We start from the raw sequence: 14,936 nt of genomic DNA on the forward strand, positions 1-14,936 counted from the left end.
CGATGTAAAGAACTAGCACCCAATTAGCATTCTCTACACTTTTGAACTTTGTTTACAAGCATATTTTCTCCCTGTTCAAAAGAGAAACTGTAGACGATTAGCATGGGTATGTGAAAAGTAGATTGAAGTAATCGATTCCGATTCTAGCAAGACCTTCAAGAAAATAAACCATGCAATCTTGGTTGCGATTGTTGCAGAGATAGGGGGGATATAAATCAATATGTCAATGTGTTCCACTGTTCTTCCAGCTTGGTGTTTCCAAAGACAAAATAAAACTGCTACTAAAAATGTATGTTTTTATCCTTTATTAGCTAAGATCTGAAAATAAAGACAAAACTACCCAGTGCACAAGGAAGACTGACTCCCTCTTACACTTTTTAAAAAATAAAAATCAGTTTATATCAAATTTATTCGAACGGAAATAGAAATAATTGTTTTCACATATCAATTTATAAATATTTTAACGAACATAACATTACACTACCTGGATATTATACAAGCCATGTGCCTCAATATAGTATAGGCTGCAGCAACGTTTTTCGAAAAAAAAAAAAAAAATTGAACATGCTGATATTTTGTATGTCATATTATAATAGACAACTTTTGATATACATGCCAAACGTCTAACTCCTGGAACTGGTTGCGTTTGCCTTTGTGTAGTCCTCCTGTAGAGGTCATTTTAAGCAGAATTTTGAATATCTAAAACTAAATAATAAAATTTATAAAAGCATTTTAATTTTTAGTAATTGAAAAAAATTCCATATTTAAAAATTTCATTTAACATTATTTAATTTAAACTAACCAAAAACTGTCAATTTCATTCATGCATATTTTATATATGTATAATTTCAATTATAATTTTTTGGTATGTATTATTTTAGACTATAAAAAAATCAAATTACTTCTCATCCTCTGTTATGATAACAAAATAATATTAAAATTTCAGCTGCACAAGCATGATTTGAATTTTTTTTGTGTCAATTTAAACTTACTATATAAAATTTATTTTTAAAAAAGTCTGTTTAAATTGATTTAAAATTCGAAATTTTCACCAGGCTGCAACTTCCAGGTGCGTATGTGCGTCGGTCTAATTTTTTCAATACACCTCTAACATTATTTACAATTCCCTCTGGATTCTTTCTGAGTCAGTTGCTGATCAATAGAATTAGTTGACATTTAGAGCTTAAGTGAAACTGGCTTACATTCTTCTTATTTACAGTGTGAAGGAGGCGGAGCTTAAGGATATAACGTTCATGTCCCTCTTCTAGCTCCGCCCCCTCAAGCCGTGTATAAGCAGGTACAGAGTAGAATACTCAATCTCAAACTCAACCTCTGAGGAAGTCAACTGGATAACTAGACGAAACGTCAACAAATTGTAATTGTCAAGAATCGACGCAGGAGGAATCCAGGAAAATTGTAGATAATATATTTTTCTGGACTTTGCTACCTCTTTGCCTTCGAATATTGCCTAGTTTTTATACTATCCAGCTAGTTTACAAACTACACAAGATTTATCTATCCAATTAACTATAAACTAAAGAAGGCTAGATAAAACTTTGTGTACTTTGTATTCTGGTGACCAGTCTTATATACTTTATAAATTAGCTTGAATAGTAGCTCATATAATATCCAGCTAGCTTTTAAACTATGCAAATAAACACTCCACTGGTAAAATATACATTCTAATAGGGCCATTTACTTTCAGAACAGAGAACCACCTAAAGAAAACATAGGTACATACTACCTATACCTATTTATTGTTAACTGCTCTTTCGTCACTTGCGAGCAATTGCTGTGAACCTTGTTCTATGCACGAAATTTACTGATAAATTATTCAAATCATCATCATATTAAGAAAATTGGCCCCGTACAATGTCTTTACAGGAGAATTTGGTGTTGTTAAGGTTTAAGGCTGCCTTGGGCTCACCACTGCCTCCATCACTAAAGCTTGGAGACATTTGAAAAAACATCAACCATACACTAACTTCAACAAATTCTAAAAAATTAAATAATACTGAGTTGCAGCACAAATTATTGTAACAACCAGCTCGATCATGCTTTTGAAGAAAATGAAAGAAAGAAATTAGAACTTACCGAGTTGGTTTGTTATTATAATCTGCGCTTTCAGTTCATAACTTCAAATCACTAGCCTCAGAGTAAAATAAACTCGTAATTAACTAAAGCTGAACAAAGGACTATTGAAATTATAAATCAATACTTAAATTTAATGGGTCTCGTAGCCCGGGAAAAGTAGATTCAGCGCACTTCTTAAGTTCATATTGACCTGGTCCCCCATAACCAAGTCCTCCTCCAAACTTTCCCTGCAATAGGGGCAGGAATACGAATTCAACAGGCGGCGTGTGAAGAATTCTTTCAAGCATGCCTAAAAAACGTTGTACACATAAAAACAATTAAAATAGTTGCATAGGTTCAGCCAATACTTGATGAAAGTTAACAGCCATATTAAGATTTTTTAAATTTATTAATTTCCAAAGTTTCAAGTAAATTTAATTTGTGCCCTTTACTCTGAAAAGAAAAAATTTTAAATTCGAAAATCGTAGGAGGTACCTTTCATTACAGTTTTTTCACCAATTATATACCTCATTAATGCCCTCATTTGCTGAGCCAACTGAATTTTCATGTAGCTTCTTTAAATATACCGATGTTTTCCGTCTTAGTAGCTCATTTACCACTTTAATTAAAGATATATTCGGCTACAGTGAATATAATGTATTACATACTTTTACTATTCATTCAATGGCGAAAAAATATACTTTAGGTTAGATGTTACTAGATGTTAGGCTAACATTGTCTTGTAAATGGAAAATAATTATTATTACCTAGACTTAGATTTTGTTAGTTTGAAAAACTTTGGGTGTTAACGAAACATGTAATTTTGTTTTCTAAACCAACCATTATACAATAAAAGTAAGCTCGGAAACTCTTACCTGACAGAAATTATGGCCGCACTGCCCTGTAACCGGTTGGAAAACCAGCTCTCCGCAGATGACGCACATAAATGTTTTCGCGACTTTATCTAGGAATTTCTGCCTTCCCTCTTTGAGAATGCTCCGGCACTCCGACCACATCTTCTCGTTTATTTTGTCTGCTGTTATAGCATTTTCCACTTTCACGTCCAAGGCGTAAGCTTCGCGTCTTGGAAACTTGATTTTAATCTTTTCGCCGGACTCATTACCGCGTTTGCGTTTCGAAGATTTTGAATTTTCTTTGTTTGCAGAGTCCGCCCTTTGTTTTGCCTGCTGGGCTTCCAAGAATCCAGGGGGATACTGGAATGGTTGACAACTGAGAGACCTGATTACATGATTTATTTATCAAGCATCCTCTATGAACAAAAAAAAACTCAAGGGGAGAGGGAGAGGGAGGGAGGGAGAGCGAGGGAGGCAGGGAGGGGAGAGAGAGAGGACTATAATTAAGATTTTCAATGTTTGTTTTTATTTCGAATTCAAAATTTCTTAGAAATCTCTTCTGCACTCGTTTTCTATTTGATTCACTAATGATTCGCCAACCCCACCACTGGATTAACTTGGAATTATTAACATAGTATAACGAATTTATTTTATTTACATTTTTGGGTTAAAAAAATGCAAAAGCACTTTACGGAATTCAAAAACAGGCCTCAAATCGCAAAACATCTTCCTGGAACCCAAGGCACTCACCAATCTTTATTATTTTTATCTTTACTTATTTTTGATCAACTGCGGAAAGTTGTATTTTGCCGTGAATGTAAAATTTTTTAATTGTGTTTATCTAGATTATAGAAAAAAACAGGGGTCCCACATGGCTACCCTGTGGTACACCAGAAGTGATGTTAAAAAGATTCAACTGATGTAAGAGTTAGACAGTCTAAAGATGATGGTGTTTATGATCTTTATTTTATTTATATTTGTACGACGTTCTAACAAACAAAGGAATTGTGTTGCAAATCTACTAAAAATATAACTCAATGCGGACAAAACTAATAACTCAAGATTTGTAATTTTTAATTGTTAAGTTATTTATTACTTGTAACCAATCCCAAAAGCTTTCTAAAGTAATACAGACGTTTTGGATGCAACATTAATTTTTTTTTACACTTAATGTACCTCTGAGCTTTCGAAAAAAACAAATCTAGAACACAATCAGTACGATTTTTGTTTGCATAATGTTTTTAAAAATTTAAATTAATATAGTTTGGTTACTTTTGGTTAGTTCACAACAATTGATAACAGTGATTGCTTATGTCTAGATATATAAGAAATATAAATCCAAATATCGTCCCCTTTTCAATGAAGTTAAAATGGCTGCTAATGATGCAGTTAAAGCTCTTGGAAGGCACTTAGACAATAAGTTAATTAGGGAAAAACATAGCGGTGAGGTATAAAAAAAAATGCAAATTTTGATACATAACTCGAAAATTTTTAGTTTAGAGATTTCGATTCACTCTTAATATGATACTTTCATTCCCGAGCGATGAGTGATCTGGGTTCCGGGATAAAAATTCTTGGATTTGCAAATACTGACCCTCCCATTTAATTACACACCTCTCTTACCTAAAAAGGTTTGTGATTTCCATTCCTACAACACTTAATGCATGAATGATCTGATCCTATATTATAACAGAACTCAAAAGGCAAGAGATGGTCAAAACTATGTTGGAATAAAATTCATTAATGTGCTACACGATTGGGTTCAGAACTTTAATTTTACCAGATTTCGTAATTTCATTACATCATAAATAAAAAAATATATATGATTTCTGTAATATGGAAAAATCTCATGGTCCACAGGTGTTTTTGGAGTATATTTTTGCACTGATTTTTGACTACACTAAAGTAAGTTTTAAATATTTTTTTCAGTCCGTTGCAGACACTTGTTTTGACATTGTACTGATGACATGAGAAAATACCTATGAAGGTTGAAATTACTTTTTGCACCAAAAGTAATATGCTTTGAAACACACCATACTGCAACATAAGTAAGAATTTCTGAGAAACATGTTAGAATTTGAGAAACCAGTCAAAACTTACGACAAAACCCAAAACTTCTGAGAAATATATCAGAATTACTGACTCAAGTCAAAATTTATGAGAAAAGTCCGGGGACCATGTGAGAATTTCTGAGAAATAAATCATTGCGAATCGAAACATTAGATATACAGGTCAATTCATAAAGAATGTACAATCTCTTTAATCTGGCAGTAATAGACACAAAAACATGAAGGAGTTCAACATGCTTCAAACAAATGTCGACGGTTTCGGAAATACAGAAGGTTAAATGTTTATTCCGAATTTTTTCATTAACTTGAAAAATTTTTATAGTGTAATAATAAAAATTAGAAGTTTGAAGTATTTTGACATGACAATTACCAATTTGAAACTTATTTGCGCGTTGCTCCAAGAGGGCGCTAGTTACACCACAATATTTAGATAAATCAAATCTTTTTTTTTTAATGAAAGATAATAGAAATCTGAAACTACTCTGTAGGTTTTTGACTTAATTAACAATAAAAAACTAATATATAACAGTAATAATTTTGGTAATAGTAATGGAAAAAAACTTTAAATTAAATGTTGATTTAATAATATTTTGACTTGTTTCTCAGAAATTCTGCATTATTCCTTTAATTAATTATCATCAATCAATTAAATCAATTAAATGAAAACGTATATTTTATATTTGGTGACCTTTGAGTGCTTTCGCACCATACCAACGTCACAGCGTTATATAAAGCTACTCACAATCATGTCGAAAGTCTTAGCATCGCTCTCCCACGGCGCAGGCGCGGGATCGTCCCTCCTCAAAAGATATTTCCACACCAAGTACCCGGATTTTTCCTTTATGGGAAAATACTTCACTACTTTGTAGAGGCCGTCGTATCTGAAACCTTCATCGGGAGCGAACTCGGAATATTTTTTAAGCTTGTAGCTCCTGACGACGCGAACGGGTCTGCCTTTTTTCCAATCTTGGGAGTCCGCACCGTTTTTCTTGTCGAACGGGGCGTTGCAATTCAGCGCTAAAGCTCTAAAGAACAAAGTAAGTGGCGTTTTAAGTACACTGAGGTGTTGACTTTAAACGAAGTACTGACTTATTGGTACGTGTCAGTTCTTGATCGAAAATTTGATGGCCGGTCCTTTTGTTTCCGCTTAGACCTCGGCCTCCCGATCCTGTATAATAAAACTCATTTCCGTTGTCCTCATCGTCTCGGTAATCTAAGGAAAATATAGATAGAGCCCTCGTGGTCAAAATACAACGTTTAAGTTTTAAGTTTTTAAGTTAATTTATTTATTTATATAAAGGCAACACTTACAATACATTGTGTTCTGATAAAAAAAAACAAGTCAACAATATGTTTTTGTAATTACCTATTCATTCAATCGCTAATTCTCGGAAAAGTATGCCAAAAAAATCATACTAATACTCTCTTCCTTTGGAAAAATTTTGTTATTTGGACTGAACAACACATCCACACATGAGACACAACTGTCAAATTTTATAGGAAACAAGTCAAAATAAAATTTTTATATAGAGTGTTCGCTATCAAAAATAGCTTTTAGAAATCATAAAATATGTTTTTTTATTTTCTTTTTTCCAATTTGTCTTTAAATGTCATTTTTTAATTATATCAAAATTCCTAACTAAATGTCTTAAACATTTTTTGAACTGAGGTGGCTTTTACTTGATGAAAATCTATTTACCAAAATAAATAAGAACTAAAAGTCCAGATTTTCAGGAAATTATTATATTTTAAATGACAATGGTTTCGACAACACCGTGTCTTTATCAAATGTAATATTTACAAACTACCTGCTACTATATATACCGAAAAATGACCATAAAACCTTAATTAACGTTGTTGTGAGAATTTCAGTTCAATAAAGGAGAGGTATTTAATTGAATGTCTCATTTTGTTAATCTCCATGGCTTCCAATAAAATTAATTTTCTACTTTATGTGGCTGTATGTAAAATATCAAAACTGTCGTCAAAAATGTATTTTTTTGTGTTTAAGTGTGTAGCATAATTAGAATCTAGACTATGTGCGTTAATGCTTTTCTTGAAGGATCTACCTGTTTGTCCAATATAAATTTTAGGACAAGATCAGCATTTCAACCTGTAGACACTCAGGCAGAGACCAACGTGAGAGCATTTTCCGCGTGACAGAATTAATATCTCGAGTGCCGTCGAGTATTGCGAAATTGTGCCGGTCAACAGCCAGAGCTACATCAAGGTAGGCCGAGAAGAAAAGAGATTGTCATTTTTCGTCTCGTTACATCAATATATAATTTTTTGAATCGCCCCGTTATTTCTAGCTTCAATTAAACAAAAAATTACAGTCCATTGCTCTTTCTCGTCCACAGATTTTTGAGATTTTGGACATTTCGTTTTGTTGTTAAAATATTTTCCTATTGAGTTGCTAGTTCTGAAAGCTATTTTAAAACCACATTTTGACAAATGTTTTGAAACTTTTTCACTAGGTTCTCCTATGTATGCAACTGTTTTAAATTGTTCGTGTTCTGTATTAGGTTTCGGATAAACAGAGTTTACTGTTGTCTGAATTTGTTTTTTATTTATAATTTTATCTATAATGGACGGATTGTAGCCGTTGTTCAGTGCAATTTGTTTAATGATATTAAGTTCTTTGTTGTAATTTTGGCGTGGCGTATTAAGAAGTCTGTGTATAAAAGAGTGAAATGCAGCCATTTTGTGTGTATAAGGGTGATTTGAGCTGTTATGTATGACTGTGTCCGTGTGTGAAGGATTAATTTGTGTTGCGCTTTCGTAATAGTTAAGTCTAAACAATTACTAGAGTTATCCTGTTCAATCTCGATAGCGAATTTTATACGATTATGTAATGAATTAATGTAATTTAAAAGAGAATTCAACTGTCTGTCCGTTCCAACAAAGCAAGCAAAGACATGATGCACGTATCTATACCACCATAAAAAACTTTTACTTAAATGATGTTCTAGTATGATATTTTCCAACAAAGGACTAAGTGGGTTTCCCATAATCAAACCTTCTTTAGAGATGTAAATCTGTCCATTAAATTCAAAATAATTTTGGTCTAAAGATACTATTAAGCAATCTAATAAATCTTGTTTCGCCAATGGGTTAACCTGTTTCCGAGTTGTTGTCGAAACAATTGTCATGTAAAAATATATAATTTAGTGAAAATCTGAACTTTTAGTTCTTTTTATTTTGTTAAACATTTCTATTAAGAAAATCACTTTGTTAAAGTTGGCGACAAATACTAACAAATTGATATTTAATAATTTAACACTAAAAGGTCTTAAGCATATTTTTATATATTATGAACTTTACTTAATAGTTTTTTTATTATGACGACAACAATTATTCACATAACCTAAAAATTAATTTTCAAAATCTTTTAAGGTTATTGAAAAGTACATTCCCAAGTTTTAAAAAAATCAAAAACCTTCTTGACGAAGAAGTAGACAAAATTAAAATCATCACTTGTGGCAATATCTTCAATTAAATTGTTTTTCAAAATTCTATAAAATTAAAATAATATTTATGATTTCAATCGTTATTGGATAATTAAAGCTTTAGATAAGTTAATATACCCAATCAATTAAAATACATTTGTATTTTCTATACGCTAAATAAATATTCGCTGTCCCTATTTGCATTTTTGTCTTTTTTTTTTTATAGAAAACGATAAAATTTCGAATTTTGTGTCAATTAAAAACACTATTATTTTATAGGGTTTTTAATAATAACAACATTCATGACATGCTATAATTGTCATAACTAAACAAAAGTTGTGACGTTATGAGCGAGGATTTCATTTTTGGCTAATTCCGACCTTAATGAAAAAAAAAACTATAATATATTTTTTTAAAATACTGTATTCGAACTATTTTTTTAAAATGTAAAGTTAGAGGGATTAACATTTACAATAGATCATTAAGTACAACATGAAAGCAATTTTAAGAAGTAACCATAATAGCAAGGAGCCATGTCAAATCAACGAAAAAATATTTTACTGTAATATTGAATTAAATAAATCTCATAATACTCTAAGACTAGAGACGCTAAGAGAAGTTTGTACTTATAGTATAAAAAATATGTAGTAGTTCAAACTTACCAGCAGAAAGAAGTATACTGTATGCACAATCTGTTTCCTGTCCGTGAATTAAAGCAACGGGCGGCCGATGTACACCAGATTCGGCAACCTGAAAAATGAAAAATTCAATCCGAATTATTTCCCATAGGCTCTACAAAAGAACTAACCCCATGTCTAAACTTCCAGCAAAATCCAACCTCGATGTTCGGTATGGCCCCTACGTGCGATTTCTTCAGATTATTCTGGTTGGTGAGTCCCGCACATGTCATTCCTTCCCCCCAATCGTGTGTCGTTTCTTTTTGTTTACTCGGCATTTTCTCCCTCTTTTTGCTAGGCTCGCTAGACTTTACAATTTTTGAGTCATCGGTTTTACAAAATGGACAGTACCTTTAATAATAGAATCAATAAGTTATCAAATAGGAAAATATTAACATGAAAGAAAACAAAATGAACCTCTTCATTGGGCTATAAAAATAGCCTGATGTACTGAAAAGTTGAACATTAATTCCATGTTTCTTATTATTATTAGATCTTAAATTACATTTGGAAAGAAAACAATGTATTAAAATTTTAGACGAGGTAAGCGAGCAAAGGGGAGTAGAGTGTGGTGTGCCACAGGGCTTAACTGTATTCAATTGGAATGTGATTGTTTCGAGATATAATAAGGAAAACACAAAAACAGTAGCACAGATTGCTCTACAAAAAATAAAATGATGGCTAGACATAATGAATGTTGAAAAAAGAAAAATTGTTATGTGTTTACTCTCTTTTCGAAAAGAACGAAGGCAGAAAGAAATCTTGCGTATGTTACAGGCAAAATAAGATAATTTATATTTAAGTATTATGAATGAAGAAATTTCCCCACTCTAAAATCGCTAAAAATGGTGGAGTCAATAATAAATTACTGCATTGTTTGGAGTGTAGCTGGTGTGAGTATTTTAAATAAACTAAAATGTATGTGACCGAGTTAATAATTAGAAAAAGTGAATTATGCAATATTAGCTAGATACACCAAGTTATTATAAACATGATATTAATCATGGTCAAAATACTAGAAATGCACAATAAAAAAATTTTAAATACAAAACTACAAACACTCAACATGTCAAATGCATCATTAATATTTATTTCCCAGTTTTTAATACTCTTCCTAACTATATTAGAAGAAACCCACATTTCAATTTTAGAATTCCTAATGGTATGCAGTATCAGGAAAAATTAAGGTAACTATTCTTTTATTAATATCTACAAGTTTATAAATCTGGTGTACCACAAGTTAATCAAAAAGAATAAAAAGTATAAAAAGAATAAAAAGTAAAAAACAGTTTGTCAAGCGGTTCATAGAGCTCAATCACCAGAGATTGCGGATAAAGTAATTTGAAGAAAAAAAAAAACAAAAATCAGGCCTGATTATTTGAAGAAATTAAAAACCGTGGGATCTCCATTAGTGAAAGAACCATTGCAAATTAGACGTCGTGAAGCTGTGATTGCAAATAAAAGGTAATGGCCCAAACATCAACTGTAGGGACTCATTTTTTCTTTGCAAAAAAACAGAAAGGTGGTAAAAATAAGCTAATTAATTAATCAAAATTTTTTTTGAAGTTTAATTTCACTGTAGTTTTACCTAACCAGTCACAAACTTACAAGCATTGTATAATGTTATTTTTGTTACTTGAAAATGCAATGTACATATGTGTATCTTTTTCTTTTTTGCTTTGTTGCTAGATTTGTCCGAATTACCTTAAAATTAATTACTCCAAGATAATTTAGAAAAATGATTTTGAAAATTATATAATTTGCTATTATATTATAATTTTAAAAAAATGCTATTCTTGAAAAACTTCAATCCAAGCACACCTCATGCCTTGAATGTTTTCCAAATTTGAAAAATAAAAGGAAACTGTGAATTAAATAAATGAAAAAATATTTTTTTAAAACTTCTAAATCAGGGATTGAAAATTGAATAATTTTTTAAAATAGATTCAACTCACCAGTCACCATCAGGTATCTTATCCAGAGGAGGATCCAAGCAAGATATGTGAAAACCTGCATCACACTCGTCACACAAAAGCAATTTATCACAATCGCTCTTGCCACTGCAGAGGCGACAGCCACAAAATTTACAACCTTTCTGACTATTGTCCATGCACTTTTCACAGTGCACTGGGTAGATTCCTGTAAATGTATTTCCAATTGCAAATTTACACTCACAAACCAGCAATTGCTCAACTACTCACTCGGTTTTTCATTATTTAAATTAGCATTGTTACGGTTTTCCAACAATTGCGGCTCTTCTATGCGCATGATCTCTTGAGTGAACTTAATATTGCATTCCATTGTAGTTTCGTCGTCCAGTAATGTTCCTACAATATTGACCGATCCCACTTCCTTCAAAATGCAGTCGTACCAAAACCCTCTTGAGGTTGGGGTGTCTTTATTATAATTTACCAAAACTTTCATGCCTGGCTTCAGCTCTGGGATTTTATAAGTGTAATAGCTGCGAGGTCTAATATTGCTGAACTTAGCATTGTCGGTATATGGATAAACAGACACATGATCTTCACTAAAAAAAAAAAAATAAAACTCAAACAACAACATAACTTTAAAATCTTTACAATTACAAACATAACATGTCACCTAAACAGGTTCATAAATGATACATATCACTAGAGTCAGCTATGGAACCCGAAAGTTTTTAGAAGATTTAAAAATATACAACACTACAATCTTTATTAGATGAAGGTACTGAGTAATCAATTTACGCACAGAGGCATATAAAACTACCAAGGTCCTTTTGATTTTAAAATTTCATGGAACATACTTTCACAAAGTAATTTTTTAAAATAAGTTTTAAGAGTGTCTTTATTTTAAATTAAGAATTAATTATTTAAATCCCCTACCAGATTATCTATATTTAGCACATATTTAATACAATAAAATTTTTGAAAGCCCAGAGTTTTACGTTTTGAAAGTTCTATTTAATGGTTAGATGACGAAAAAATGGAAGATAAGATCGAGGAAAAACGCGGTCCTAAGAAAACGACCAAATAAAGAAGAATTTGCCAAAATTGTAGCCGATCTTCATTAAATGGATATGGCACTTTAAGAAGAAAGAAGAAAATAAATTAATAAAAATACATACTTTTTAACTTCAAAGAGTAGATCCGATTCAGCTTTGCTATCGTCTCCGAGACGCTTTAATATTCTTGTAATGGTCCCTTCAGACCATGTTCCAATTTCCATCCACTTTGTGTCCACTTTATCTCCTACTCTGTAGAAGGCAGAAACTGCATCTTCAAAATCTATTGTGGTATTTTCCTTTGGTTGATCGACTGTACTTTTGCTACAGCCCGGAACTTCGTCGTCTTCTATTACATGCTTTTTAAAAACCATAACTCTTGGTAGGATGAAGTATTGAAAAAGTTGTTGCTTGTCATGCAACTGTAAAACATAATACCAATGAAGTAAATGCAATAAATGAATCAACAAAAACTCAAGCTACCTCTTTCCCTTTATATAGCAAATATTGTAAATTTATGTTGATATGGCTCTCAGCCTCAATGGCCTTTTTAAGATCCAAAACGAATGCTCTCTTGGAAATCGGAATCACAAGTTCTCTTCTCTCGACCTCTTTCAGTCAGTCTGCTTTAATGCGGACATATATCGTGAAAACCCCTGCAAAATCTTTCAAAACAGAAACTATTGTTATTTGGCGAACAAACAAAACAATTTTTACTGTTAGCTAAATCACCTTATTCCAGTAAACCGGCGCAGAAACCACTCTAAGTAACCTACTTCACTAGTAATAACCAAATATTATTTTTTATTTATTTTAACAATCAAAACCTTAGTTTTCTAATCCCTTTGCAGTTTTGTACCCGCCACAACGAATAAATTTGAATAAGCGATCTAAGTAAAATAATTGGTTGGTTTTGTCATAGTACGATGGAATGTTCTAGAAAATTTTCTTTATGACTAGAAATCAACGTACCTTTTTATCCAAAAGTAAAATGTATTTGCGGCAACACCACACGATTATGGCCTAAACGCAACAAAACGTTTTTGAATGAAATCTAATGGGCCAAAATAGGATATAGTTATTCGTTTAAGCATAGCGCCATCTGTGAACAGAAATTGATTATTAGTTAGGCTGTCTTACGTACATACTTCTATTCGATAGTCCCAATACCGCCGCGTCAATCTAGTATCTAAGTTTTTAAAGTATTTTTTATATTTATCCTAGAAGAAGCATCAGAATCTAACGGATTTCTAAATCTCTTTAGCTAAAATATTGCAAAAATGAATAACAATCCTCTTTACTCCTCGGCAGTAACAACAAATTGAAAGGCGGATGCTGATTATGTTGTATAACATGATCGCAAGTGCATATAATAATAATTAAGATTTGATTTTTTATAATGATTTGATTTGAATTTTTTTGGATTTCTATAATTTGTCTTAGTTTTGTACCCTTTGTAACTGAGACACGGGAAGTAATAACATGTAATAATGATACTGTCTCCTAGAGGGTACTTCTATAGGTAATTAATGGTGAATTATTTTCTTGATAAAATTTTACCTTGTTTGGATTTCATATTGGAAAGGTTTTTTTCGATTTTTCACAAATTATTTCATAAATGTTGCGACGACAACTGCACCACTGTACTGCGAACGTAACTCTACAAATTATTTTTTTTATCCTTTGTACTCACTATTTCGATAATGTATACCCTTATTAAAATACCTGTAAAGTTAAATTTATTAACGTAATAATTAGCAAAAATACCTCAACATATAGGACATAGAAAGTTTTGAAAATTTTTCATATAAACCAAAATGTAATAATATGCAGAGCATTTCTTAAAAAAAGGAAGTTGGTAGCTGGTTATTATAAATAAATTGAGATCTATTGAGTGTCGGTAATCCTGTACATGGTATCTGTACTGGTTACTTAAATATCTAGTATAATAAAACCAATTAAAAACTTTCCTTATTTTCCTTTTAGGAAAAACAAATCTGACGCTTTATGCAGATGGAACCTAAATAGAACGATTAATTGGAGAATAATTGATCAAGTTCTTAACGAAACATACTGAGTATATATTTAACAATTTATTTCACAGGTTTGTTGGACTTTGTTGACTATATTTTGTTGTTTCGGAAACTCGCTGTTAAATTATAAGGCACGCTCGTTGATTTCATTGGTCCTGTCTATTACGGTGTTTTATTAAAAGAGGTTAAATGTTTCACCGTGGTCCAATGCTACTGTTGGCTTTCTGCAGGGCAAGTTTTTGTTTAGTTTCGATTTGTTTACTTTATTCTGTTGTCTTAAAAATACGTCCTTGGTGTGATTGAGGTTATGTTTCATTTTTGAATGCGTTTTATAAAGTTTTTAAATTCGCAATTTTGTTTTAAAAATGCGTGTTAAGGGTCTGGTTGGTGATAAATGGTATTCTAATAGGTCTAATTTAAATAAATATACACAAAAGAACTGAAGTCCAGGGTTGTTTAGCTATTCACAAAAGAAATATTTTATTAAAATATTGGGCTCCTGATTCCAGTAATTTTGTTATTGAATTTGATAAAGATAACAAAAATAAAGTGTTAGTCAGTGTCCTGATCGTCAATAGGGAAAATGGAGAAATTTTTTTAAATTTGTCATAAAATTATTCAAATTTCATACTCTCAAAAGTTAACAGATTCTTTTGCTGATTACATTTCTCAATTCGTAGTCTGTATTGGAAAATCGATGACGTGGGAAAAATATAGTTCCCAAAATCAAACGCTAGCGATAATCTTTTTCTGAAGGTAATCAAAATATTTATTAGTACTTTCACCACCTTAATTTTG

The 14,936-nt window shown here is 31.5% G+C and overlaps 1 protein-coding gene across 2 annotated transcripts; it reads right to left on the minus strand.

Moving 5' to 3' along the window:
• Positions 1-282: 282 nt before the first annotated feature.
• Positions 283-12,979, minus strand: LOC132695494 (E3 ubiquitin-protein ligase UHRF1-like). Of its 2 annotated transcripts, XM_060659774.1 has the most exons (11): positions 12,838-12,979; positions 12,589-12,770; positions 12,229-12,527; positions 11,324-11,649; positions 11,078-11,261; positions 9,254-9,473; positions 9,108-9,195; positions 6,086-6,209; positions 5,739-6,021; positions 2,949-3,287; positions 283-2,383 (listed from the first exon to the last, which is right to left on the minus strand). In XM_060659774.1, the coding sequence occupies exons 3-11, from the start codon at positions 12,477-12,479 to the stop codon at positions 2,225-2,227; spliced, it is 1,974 nt and encodes a 657-aa protein (XP_060515757.1). In that variant the 5' UTR covers positions 12,480-12,527; positions 12,589-12,770; positions 12,838-12,979; the 3' UTR covers positions 283-2,224. The 2 variants fall into 2 exon arrangements, with proteins under 2 accessions (XP_060515757.1, XP_060515758.1); XM_060659775.1 differs by lacking the exon at positions 283-2,383 and having other exon boundaries at positions 3,042-3,312.
• Positions 12,980-14,936: the final 1,957 nt, after the last annotated feature.

Source organism: Cylas formicarius, unplaced genomic scaffold (genome assembly GCF_029955315.1).
Source record: "Cylas formicarius isolate icCylForm1 unplaced genomic scaffold, icCylForm1.1 PGA_scaffold_12__32_contigs__length_19106922, whole genome shotgun sequence".
Taxonomy (NCBI): domain Eukaryota; kingdom Metazoa; phylum Arthropoda; class Insecta; order Coleoptera; family Brentidae; genus Cylas; species Cylas formicarius.

Excerpts from the sequence above, each read along its gene's own strand:
- LOC132695494 (XM_060659774.1), bottom strand. The coding sequence starts at position 12,479 with ATGGTTTTTAAAAAGCATGTAATAGAAGACGACGAAGTTCCGGGCTGT. Across the intron at positions 11,650-12,228 it reads CTACTCTTTGAAGTTAAAAA|TGAAGATCATGTGTCTGTTT; the intron begins GTATGTATTTTT and ends TTTTTTTTTTAG. Across the intron at positions 6,022-6,085 it reads GAACTGACACGTACCAATAA|AGCTTTAGCGCTGAATTGCA; the intron begins GTCAGTACTTCG and ends TTTGTTCTTTAG.